This window comes from Bubalus kerabau, chromosome 10 (assembly GCF_029407905.1).
Source record: "Bubalus kerabau isolate K-KA32 ecotype Philippines breed swamp buffalo chromosome 10, PCC_UOA_SB_1v2, whole genome shotgun sequence".
NCBI lineage: Eukaryota > Metazoa > Chordata > Mammalia > Artiodactyla > Bovidae > Bubalus > Bubalus kerabau.
Genome location: NC_073633.1, coordinates 18,810,179 through 18,822,532, shown reverse-complemented (window position 1 = coordinate 18,822,532; position 12,354 = coordinate 18,810,179). Strand labels below are relative to the sequence as shown.

At 37.4% G+C, this 12,354-nt stretch overlaps 1 protein-coding gene across 9 annotated transcripts in view; it reads right to left on the bottom strand.

Moving 5' to 3' along the window:
- MAP2K5 (mitogen-activated protein kinase kinase 5) overlaps window positions 1–12,354 on the bottom strand; it is a 266,322-nt gene that overhangs the window by 144,101 nt on the left and 109,867 nt on the right. For all 9 annotated transcript variants that reach the window (XM_055536810.1, XM_055536808.1, XM_055536811.1 and 6 more), the window contains 2 exons: window positions 11,795–11,856; window positions 5,934–5,982 (listed from right to left, as the gene is read on the bottom strand). In XM_055536810.1, the coding sequence (XP_055392785.1) occupies window positions 5,934–5,982; window positions 11,795–11,856 (111 nt within the window). The remainder of the gene's footprint in view (window positions 1–5,933; window positions 5,983–11,794; window positions 11,857–12,354) is intronic.

Genomic DNA, 12,354 nt, shown 5'->3' with positions numbered 1-12,354 from the left:
CCATATGGCATGGGACTGCCAAATCACTTTGGAGGACAGTATCAAACTGCTTTCCAAAGTGGCTGGACCATTTCATATTCCTACCAGCAATGTATGAGAGTCCAGTTGCTCCGTATTCTTTGTCAGCACTTGGCATTACCAGTTTTTTCCCTTAATTTTAAAGAAAGTCTCTCTTTTAGCAGGAAAAAATGTGGCAGGAAATATTTTTATCACATTGAGCAATTGTTGAAAGTTGAAGCAACTTTAGCTCCTCTCTTCCTCTTAAAATCCTTAAGTAACCCACCTACATTTATATATATATTCAGAACCTGACCCCTTCTCCACATCTTCACAACTGAGCCTCTATAACTTACCTGGTCACCTTGACACTGCCTAACAGCCGACAGCACCCTCTCTCATGTCCTCAGTGTGACACACTCACCTCCCTGCTGTTCCATGAGCACATTACGCACATCCCACTGGTATCTTCTGCTCTGTTCTCCCATATACCTTCCCGGCTAGTAACTCTCTTCCTTTAAGCCTTCGCTTCAATCTCATCTCTGTGAGGCCTACCTGCTGAACACTGCAACCCGTCTTTTGCCTCCACTAAGTTTCATCTACGTTTTCTTTTCTTTATATTAATAACTACCCTCTAACATACTCTGTACTTATTTATTTTTATTATGTTCATTATTTATGGATGGCTTCCCAACCTAGAATATAAGTTCCACGAGTGTCAGAATCTTTTGTTTTATGTAAATCAATATATTCCAACTACATAGACAAGTGCCTAGAACACAGTTGAGATAAAAAGTTGCTCAATGAAAAAACTAAAAACACTGGCTTTGGAGAAACAGACATAGGGTACAGACTTATGGACAAGGGGAAAGGGAAGGAGAGGGTGAGATGTATGGAGAGGAACATGGAAACATATATTACCATATGTAAAATAGATAGCCAATGGGAATTTGCAGTATGGCTCAGGAAACTCAAACGGGCTTTGTATCAACCTAGAGGGGTGGGATGGGGAGGGAGATGGGAGGGAGGGTCAAGAGGGAGAGGACATATGTATATTTATCACTGATTCATGTTGAGGTTTGACAGAAAACAGCAAAATTCTGTAAAGCAATTATCCCTCAATTAAAAATAATTTTAACAAATTGGCTTTGGTGTCTATGACAACACCAATCGGAAGATAAGTATTGAGGCCAGATTTATAAAAAAAATAATAAGAAGAGTAGAAAATAAAATTTCTAACATGTATATTGAAACCACGAGACTTAGTTTCTCCAAACATAAATCTATTTGGGCAGCATTCACATTCAGAGTAATACAACTATATATATGTGTGTGTGTGTGTGTGTGTGTGTGTGTGTGTGTGTGTGTGTGTGTGTATGTATATTATATGAGAAAGCTCTCCTATTAGAGAAAATTAATGAAATTAACCAGGATTGTATATGCAAAAAATATCCTGGGACACCAACTATATAGGCTTTTTTCTTTCTATAAACTTCTCCATCTGTGTAAGACTGCCCCAGCCTGACTGCCAATTTTATTTTCTTAATCCAAGTTCTATTCTCATTACCATTCCATTTCTATTTTTTATCCTCAGGGAAAGACAGAGCAGTTACTGCCAGGGCATTCTCACATCTTCCAAAGAAATGGCATAGGTGTTAATCTTGTATTTATGTTTGATGTGGGTAATGATGGCTGTTACTGGAGCTGTAGGTTTATTAATATGCAGGGCTCTCACCTCATTAGTGGCGATGTATGTTTTGAAGTTAAGCTGCAATATTTGCTGTAATGTTGGATCTGGCCTAACAGACTTTCTCACTGTTCATTTTCTTTGTTTTTACTCAGTCAGGACATGCTATGCTTACAGGGCTCACACAAATGCTTTTTAATAAAGACAATTTTTTTCCACAGTAGTTAATCTTGGTGGACGTTTCAAACAGTTTTAATAATTATGTCTTCATGCGATATCACATGCTTTTCTTGAAGAAAAGATTTTCATAATTTTTGACCTAGTAATACAAAGTAGAATAAACTCTCTCCCTGGATTGATTTGGACATGAGATAAGATTATTAACAGGATAAAGTGGTTAATTCTAATAATGCTGCTGCTACTGCTGCTAAGTCTCTTCAGTCGTGTCCGACTCTGTGCGACCCCATAGACGGCAGCCCACCAGGCTCCCCCATCCCTGGGATTCTCCAGGCAAGAACACTGGAGTGGGTTGCCATTTCCTTCTCCGGTAATTCTAATAATAGTTATTATATAATTAAAACATACCTACACTAGTAATATCTGATAGTTTATAAAAACTTTCGTATATATCACATCAACTAGATTGTTAAAAGAACAAAATAAACATCAGGAAAACCTGATTGAATATAATATATGATGATCCCCTATGGGTTGGTGGGATCTTAAACACTTCAATTCCTAAAAAACTTTCCACTTTACACAATACACAAATAAGCTGACCTGCACCAGACTAACAAGCCCACGGGGCGGATGGCGGGCCCGCCACCGCTGTTGCTCAGGCTTTGTCCTGCTCTACAGTCCTCATGCGGTTTTGCTCTATAGGAAAGGCTCAATTTTCAACAGCTTGTCTGGAAGCCATTAGCTATCTTTTACAATATAAATTTCACAATATACTTCTATATGCATACTTCTATATGCACACATACTTCTATATGCATAGTTTTTTTTAACAGTCACAAATCCAGGACCACTATACTTCAGGGAAGCCACTGAAATGTGAAAGACTGTCCTCTTACTGAAAACATATCCATTTCTTAATCTTCTGAAATTTGTGTTCCTGAGTATAAGGATCCTGGCTTTTAGGGACAGCAGTTGGTGGGGAAGAAGCCAACCGTCAGAGGAGAATACAGGTACTTAGACAAGACAAAGGAAAGGAGGCTTAGCCCACTCATGAGTGCTTGCCTTTCCCTGTCTTCATTTCGCTCTGTCTTCTCACAGCGCTTGTACCAGGCTCCCCGCAGCCCCCGCCAGAGAAGGACCACTGTCTTTGATTTGACAGCATGAAACATATTCAGCTAGAACTCCCCTCACCATTCATTTCGAGAAAGCAAAAACAAGGATATGTGCTTTTATGAAGGTACAGCAATAAGCCTATACAGCATAAGTGTATTAAAAAAGTATATTACCTATTTAATTGCCTTAGCTGAACTTAAAAGCTCTGATCTTTAATTGCCTGATTGAACTGATCTAGAAAGCTACAATTTTTTAATCAAGGAGAAAATTAAATAGCTTTTGGTAAATATAAAGGCATCTTTAATCTTATTTTTATGAAATCCAAGTTATTAAATATGGACAAAACCTCTAAAATATTAAGTTAACAACTACTCAATCTAGAGTAAATTTCTCATTACAAAGCTTTACAAAAGTCTCCTGGGACACTTGGCTTCTTCCACTCTCCAATAAAAAACATGTACTTTTAAATCCAGAAGGTAAAATTTCCACAAGTAACAAGGAAACTCACAAGCTAAACATACATATGTAATAAGGTAAACTATGAGAGCACACTGTTGCTACAGCTGAGGACCCATGATCACTGGGGAATAACTGTCCATCTGCACCATGATTCACCAGTCTTTGCATCGAGAGAGACACAGACGCACATTCACTTATTGGTACTTATTTAACACTGAATACATACCCATTACTATACATAAAATAGATAACCAACACGGAACCACTCTATAGCACAGGGAACTATACTCAGTATTTTGTAATAACCTATAAGGGAAAAGAATCTGTATATCTTTGTACACATCTGTGTATATTTGTGTAAAATCTGTGTATGAATGAATCACCTTGCTGTATCCTACACAACATTGTATACCTGAGCACTGAACACAGCACGCTGAACGCCTGAACGCAACATCGTAAAGCAACTGTGCTGCAGTTAAACAAGCAAATTAAAAAATGGAAACTCCTTGAGAGGGTTACTTGGCCCACTACCAAAATCCCCACTCAGCCTCTCACTGATAACCTTAACCCATAACCAGTGGCATCTTATAGTGGTTACTCTCTGTGGGAACTGGACTGGCCAGCACAGACTAAAAAGAGAAGTACAGGCTTAGGATTCCTTTTTGAAACCTCTATGACCTTAATCAGTCAAACCACTAACGCCCTCATACATCACTGATCAAAGAACCCTTCTCAGCCCAAACTGCATCCAGAGCTGGGGAGAAGGACCTACCTGCCTCTGAGAGGCTCTGCTCAGCCACACTCGCCCACAGGGACACAGGGTGGTTGCACATGACTCTAACCAACACTTCAGTCTTTATTTTTAGATGCAGACATAAATCCATTAGACATGTCTATCAAGACACCATTTCAAATGAAAAATTCCATTATTCTTCCAGACAAAAAGTGAAGCTAAAACCAATGGTTTTAAAGAAGAAAAACAAAGATGACTGCAGAATAAATGAATAGCATTTCCCTATCTACTATAGTTCTTAGTGCAACTAAGAGTCCTCATAGAAAGTTATTGTAAGTGAGAATTCCCTATAAGCCAGAATTATGTTGTATGCCCAGAGTACAGGATGAGCCTAAGGGTCAGTTTAATAATAACATTTGCATTTCCATGGCAAAGGCCTTTAAATGAAGGTTCTGCTGCTGAGCACTGATGACGTCCTTGAGTTCCTTTGTCAAAAGGATAGCAGATGTTCATAAAAATCAATAAAATGACAAGAATTGACCACTGTGCTAACTCCTATTAAAATAGTTGTAACCACTTTATGGGTTTGCAAGTGTGGGGCAGTTGGAGCACAGGGGAGGAATATAAGTCATATTACATTAAAGACTGTTCTCTTTTAATCCCGGGGAGAAAATGCTCCACTTTTTCTCACCCACCAGATGTATTGACATGTTTATTTATTCCCAGGAAGAATAATTCTGACACAGTTAGTTTACTCTCTCTACATGTAACTTTTGTACCAACTTTATACTCAGAGATAGAGTGGACTGGCTTTAAAGAAAAACTTGGTTTATGATTCCATTTAATCAGCATAAACACCTTCAAGAACTGAACTGAAAGTTTTGCATGTCAATATCTACATACCCTCTCCAAAAGAGGAAGGAGAATTTAAACAAAAATTTGCAATCACTAAAACTACGACCACAATCACAACAGAAGCCCTTAGTGACAGATGTGATGCTACACCGCAGGCATCAGTTGTTTTCTCTCTCATAGCTTATACCTTAAAAACAAACAAAACTTTCCCTTAATCACATCTAATGTGTATGCTGTTGCATTCTCCAAATGTGCATAAAGCTAGGCTGAACAGATGTGTAAACTTAAACAGTAGTTACTAACATTAGGCCAACTTGCAGTTGCTTTTTTATAGTCTGTTTCTCACTTAATAATTTGTTCCGAATGAACTCAGACATTTTGAGAATATTAAAAAGTGTGAAAGGAGGTTCCTTTTGCAACATTCAACAGTTACCTGGTAATTCTTTTCATGTATTCTGTTAATAGACTTAGGAGACTAATTGCTGATGCATTCACCAATTCCTTAAAGTTTCACTTTCAAGGTCTGTGAAGCTGCCTCTTAAGAAACAGTGCATGAGGCTAATTGAAATGTTAACAAAAGGAAGGGATACAACTGCTAGAGAGTGAAGGTTTTTCATTAACTAGAGTTAAGAAAAATAAGATCCTGTCATTTCCAAACACTGTGAAATACCATTTTATGTGTTTTATAAACATTATTCACAAAAATATAATACCAAGTATATAATCTATATCAGAGCTGTTAAGGAATAAAATTTTTTAAAAATAACATTTATGAAGGCGCCATCTTACTATCAAATATATCACCTGGCTTAAATATGAGATCATCTAATTCACTTTAAAAATCAAGGTTTCCAGAGAGCTCCCCACCCTAGTCCCAAATAAGTCAGAGCTCATAAGCTCAATACATACCTCTATGTAAAATCTTTAAACTCCACAAATAAGTAAGGCCTTTAACAACCTAAATTTAAGAAAGAGAAAACGGGTCAATGATGGTTTTTATGAGGAATTTTCCACATTTAAACACACAATCATATCCACCATAATTTCTTCCTTCAAAAGTCTGTTAACCAACAAGCATTTACTGAACACCTTCCGTGCCGGGTACTGCGGGGATACTGAATGTACACGCTACAGGCTCCTTCACTGAATAAGCTCACAATGTTCTGAGGATGAGGTACGAGAGAAACGAGCGTGTGCGCACACAGAGCGACTCGGGAGTCCAGTTACACCAAAGTTCTCAGTGCTAGTGTGCGGGTGGGCGGGGGGAAGACAGGGACAGGAAAAGGGACAAAGATTCTCACTTATTTCCTATACTTCTGCATATGAAAAACAATTAAGTCATGACATTTATGACCAAGGAGAGACATTCCTTTTCAAATTTACTTTTAACTGAAGGATAACTGCTTTTACAGTATTGTGTTGGGATTTCTGCCAAATATCAACACGAATCAGCCATAGGTATACCTATGTCCCCTCTCTCTTGAATCTCCCTCCCGCCAAGGAGAGACATTTTTAAAAACTTAACTAATGAAGGCAATGGATGGAGTAAAGGCTGCTTCCCCTAACAAGAGTCAGCAGGGCTTTATTGAAGTGCCAGGCTCTGAGCAGCAGATCCCACTGATGTGAGGAAAAGTGGAAAAAGCATTCAGGCCAAGGTAAAAATATATGATCAGAGTGTTGGGGCAGTGTAGTTTTCAAAAACATCAAGGTCATGAACGACAAAGAAATACTGAGACACTGTTCTAGATTAACAGAGACTAAAGAGACATGACAACTATTATAATGTATAATCCTAGACAGGATGCTGGACGAGAAAACTTTTTTTTTTTGGTCTATAAAGGGTATTATTAGACAACTGGCAAAACCTGAATAAGGACTGTTGATTAGATAATAATGATGTATCAGTGCTAATTTTCTGATTTTGATCAGTATATAGAGGTGATATAAGAGAATACACTTGTTCTCAAGAAAAATACACCTGGAGTATTTGGGAGTAAAAGGTCATGACACTTACAACTTATTCTCAAATGTTTCAGGAAAATAATCTACATAGGGACCTCCCTGGTGGTCCAGTGGTTAAATATTCACCTATCAACGCAGGGGACACAGATTCAATGCCTGGTCTCAGAAGATCCCACGTGCTGCAAGACAACTGAGCCTGTGTGCCAAGCTGCTAAGCCCATGTATCACAACTACTGAAGCCCGTGCACCCTAGAGCCTGTGCTCCACGAAAAGACAAGCCGCCGCGATGAGAAGCCTGTGCGCCACAACTAGAGAGTAGCCCCCACCTGATGAAACTAGACAAAGTCTGAGCACAGCAACAAAGACCTAGCATAGCCAAAAATAAAAATAAATGATAAAATTAAAAAATTTTAAATGTGTGTGTGTGCGTGTGTGTGTGTGTGCACGTGTGTGTGTGTGAGCATATGTGTGTGTGCGTTCAGTAGTTGTGGTGCACGGGCTTAGTGCGTGCTCAGTCACTTCAGTTGTGTCCGACCCTTTGTGACTCCATGGACTATAGCCTACCAGGCTTCTCTGTCAAGGGATTCTCCAGGCAAGAATACTGGAGTGGGCTGCCATGCTCTTCTCCAGGGGCTCTTTCTAACCTGGGGATCGAACTTGCATCCACCTGTGTCTCCTGTCTTGCAGGCAGATACTTTGTCCACTGAGCCACCTGGGAAGTCCATGTTGTGGCTCAGACTACTAAGTGTCCACCTGCAAGGCAGGAGACCTGGGTTTGATCCCTGGATTGGGAAGATCCCCTGGACATGGGCATCGCAATTCACTCCAATATTCTTGCCTGGAGAATCGCATGGACAGAGAAGTCTGGTGGGCTGGAAGTCCATGGGGTTGCACAGAGTTGGACACGACTGAACAACTAACACACACACAAACATACATATGTTTAAGCAAATGTGGTTAATTGTTAACAATTGGGGGGTTTAGGTGAAGCATCTTTGGGAATTGTTAGTATTTCCAAATACTAGTTTTCTGGAAGTTTAAAATTATTCCGAAATAAAAACTTTCCCCTAAAACATTTTAAATGACATTAGGGTAGAAAACAACAAAGTGTGTCAAGACGATGATCCTCACAAGCCATTCTGACTGGCTGCTGCGAGCATATGTGTGGAAGCATGTAGACAATATCGAAAGGGCACGTAAAAGAAATAAAGAGAGAAAATAAAACTGTCTGGGTTAGATTTTGGATTTTTAAAATTTAATAGCCCTAATTAAGAATAATTAGTTGAGTAAGATACTGAAAAGAAGATGTTTCTGAGACCTTAAGTACATGGGCGACAGTGCTACCTTCTATGTGGGAAATTTAATCATTAAAAGTCTCAAAAGTCTTTATATAGAAATTGTTATAAAAGGAGATACATATGTTTTTGTTCATACCCACTGATCCTGTATGCACATGAGTGTGAACTTAACAACCTGAAGGCTGACTATTCATAACTAGGTATCAGATACAAAGGACACACCACTCTTATTAAAAATTTGCTTCAAGAATTTTTAAATGTCCATCATAATACACATTTTTAGGTGAGTCAGGAATATAAGAAAAACTACCATTATGAGAAGTAATTGGCAATTTACATATCTTGAGAATGATGGAAAGAGGGTTGGGGCTAAATATGCAAGGATTTTAGTTGATCAAAAAAGATTAAGAGCAATATTAAAAATAGAAATATAAAGGGGAAAACTCAATTTATAAATATGAAAAATGCAGAAGATAAAATCTATATCAATTAATGCTGAGCAGAAGTTAACATATTTGATTATTCTGAGTGGAATGTACTCCTGAAAAATTTGCTAATGCATTATAATCAATTCTATGATATATTTGTCTATTTTAAGAGAACAGAATACGTATCTATAGTAAGTGATTTCTTCCAGAATTCAGACTAAGTGGCATTACAATAAAACACATGTACTCTGAACAGTAAGATAATAAAAAAAAGAAAATTTTAAAATAGCAATAACTAACACAGAAGGAATAAACAGGACAAAAATATTTCCTTAAATGCGTGTAAAAAAATAACATCAACAATAAAAACAATATCTTCTTTAAGCAAAGGACAGGTCATCTTATTTAGTAATCACCCTCTGAGTTCTGGAAACAAGGTTAAATTTCTCAACATAAGCTTAGTTGAATATTATAAAGTTTTCCCATTAAACATAGCTCACCACTAAAAATTAGTCCCACAGAAAATGAATAATCAGAAAACATACAAGGTGAAGTCAATCCACCATATTCAGATTACTGGGCAGAAAAAAGTAAAACAAATACTGATTTTAATGATACTTGCTAAAATTAAAAGTTTTATTGGAGATTCAAAAAAGAAAATATTCTTCCAACTTTGCGAAAATAGACTACATTTTCCTTTAGAATAAAAATACGTGTACAGGGAGCTAGCAATCTGTTCATTGAAAATCTAGAGGGTATTATTGGTATTCAGTAAGCTAGGTTTCACAACAATGACTTGACAAAGCCTTGACACTAAAAGTGCTTATATCTGCTGTCAATCACTCACTGCTTGACATGTCAAGTGCACATCGTTTCAGGGACAACTTCCATCAACATTAGCACTCACAGTACACAGTGTCACTGCTTCAGAAATTAGAGGAAACATAAAATGTGTTAGGTGGCAGGGAAAGGCAGAAAGGCATTCTTCTTTATAGGAAGGCCAGATTCAAACAAAGTGGGAAAAAATCACTGAGCAAGTTGGAAGGCTGAAATCAACCAGTTTATATGGACTTCTTTTTCTGGGAAAATACTCTCTTGCCATACATCCATCAAGAGAAAATGTGAACGACATATTATAAAGGCTGACAGGGGTCTATTCTGTAATGAACCTTGGATCTGTGGGCCTGTACAGCATGCCAGACTATTAGAATTCAGAAAATAAAGTTACTGTGGGGAGGGAGAGATGCCGAGATGAGGTTCTAAGACATGAAAAGAATCTGAAGCAGTGTATATTGTTACTCTCGTATTCTTTCATTTGTACTTCTCTCTTTTACTTTTAAACGTTGTTCTTCCTTTCATTTCCTCCTCTTTTTTTCTCATTCTCTTAGGAAAGCAGAGGGAAAGAGTACGGGGCCCAGAGTTAAACTGCCCTGGGTTCTGATTATTACTGATTAATTACAGAACTCTAGGCAAGCTATTTAACTTTGCTGTACCTCATCTTGCACATGTTTAAAATATGTACAATAATCTATAGTTACCGTGAAGGTTAACTGGCATTTATTTCAAATGCTTTTCACTAAAACCATTGTCATATTTTCGATTACTCAATAGGTAAGCCCTGTATTAGAGTTGGATTTTTTTTTTCTTGACTCCATTCACTTCACAGGCTTCCCACTTCAGGAGAATTGAAAATACCAATGGCCTTGTGTGGCTGCCCTACACAAGGGGGAGGCAAGATTTATGAACTCCAGGAAGAACAAGCTTCTCTTCTGAAGAAGGCAGGTTCCTATTTTAGCCAAGTTTGATAGATAATTGAGTATAGAGAACTCATATACTTTTTTCTTTTTCAATTGGTAGCCCTCTTTTTTTTTTTTTTTTGCCCTTTATTATACGTGTTATTAAACTTTAGAGCCAAGAACTGCCAAAAGCCACAAAGCATTCATTCCCCCTGAGATTAAAAGAGGAAATGAAACATTTTTATTTTCATCTAAAATGGTGATTTAAGTATTCGAATTTCATACTCATCTACCTAAACATGTAGATTAGAAGCTACTTAGCAGCAATAGCATCAGAAAAGAAAGTTCTCATCACCCTGGGCAGTTCACACTAATAATTGGAAAGAAAAAAGGAAAGCTGTGAATTACAATGAACTAAGACTAAATAAGGGTCCATGTTGGATTAAAGGATTTGAGTTGTCAGTTTGATGTATAATGAATGTGAAAATCAGCCATTTAATTAAATGGTACATGGTATAATCACTTTGTTCTGCATTAAACTGCTTAAGTTATCAGAGTGCCTTTAGGTTAGCAACTGTTTACTATTACACCGCCCATGACTTCTCTTCGACACTGTTTAGCCTATGTTATTCCAAATTTGAAATCTGGAGTTTAAATAATAATGTTAATTTAGTTGATATATTTCGTCAGTTTATTAGTGAATATAGAAAAATGCAAAACTTCTTTTAATTACAAAGGAATAAATTCCTAGATACAGATGGTGAAACAATTAAAAACCAAGTACATAAAACATACACAAAAATCTTTAAGACCAAAGTAGTATTTCCTTGCAGACGGTTTTACTTTAATAATTTAGGCTTTAAACGTATTTTCTAATTGTATGCCTGTAACTACAAAATGTCAATAAAACAGCTTTCTTTTTGAAGAATGTGGAAATTTTACTGATTAATAAGAGTAGTAAGATCCCTGCAAACACATGAACTAGCACAAGTCAGAATATGCAGGAAATTCCCCAGTGGTCCAGTGGTAAGGAGTCGGCCCTTTCACTGATAGGGCCCAGGTTCAATCCCTGGTCCAGAAACTAAAATCCTGCAAGCCGCATGGTGTGGCCAAAAAAAAAAAAGAAATCCGTAAGCCTGAAAACTGTCATGTTTCTATGTCATTATTATAGGTTGGTCTACAAGAGGAAGAAAGGACAAAAACGATGAGAGAGTTAAGAAGACCCTGGCAGTCAGTAGGGATTGAAGAAATAGAAAAACAAAAAATCCTAAGGCTATAAGGAGAATAATGCCTGACTAACACAAATAAATCACCCAAATGTCATAGAGTGGAAGCCATAGACTCACCGCCACTGCAATTCTTCCAAGGACATGCTCTGGAATTTTTCTATATACATCCAAAGAGCCTCCTGTGGAGACAAATATGTTGTATTACAACAATGAAACCACCAGAACAGTGCACTGGGCCCCTCCTCTGACAGCTACTGTGAGACTTTTTTTTCCTCTACTTACAACATGAACTGGATGTCGAGGGTAAAATTAGCTTTCTAGTCCAATTTTATTTATGATACAATCGTAATTCCAGATGAAGCATAACTAGACACTTTCATCTTATTCTCAAGTGTATAATCATACACATGTAAAAACTGAAGGAAAGCAGTGAATGACCAGCTAAGTAGCTGTACTTTATGTAAACTTAAATACATACACAAAACTAAAGATCGATAGGACGATCATATCTAGGTATCTCACTTGTGTTAACAGTTTTCTCAAAGGTAAACCAAGACCTTATCTTAGAATTTTCACATTAACCAAACAGAAGCTGGTGAGTATAATGTTCAAAATACATATAAAAATTAATAAAGTAAAATGGCAATGTTAACATCTACCTAAATGTATGTTAACCT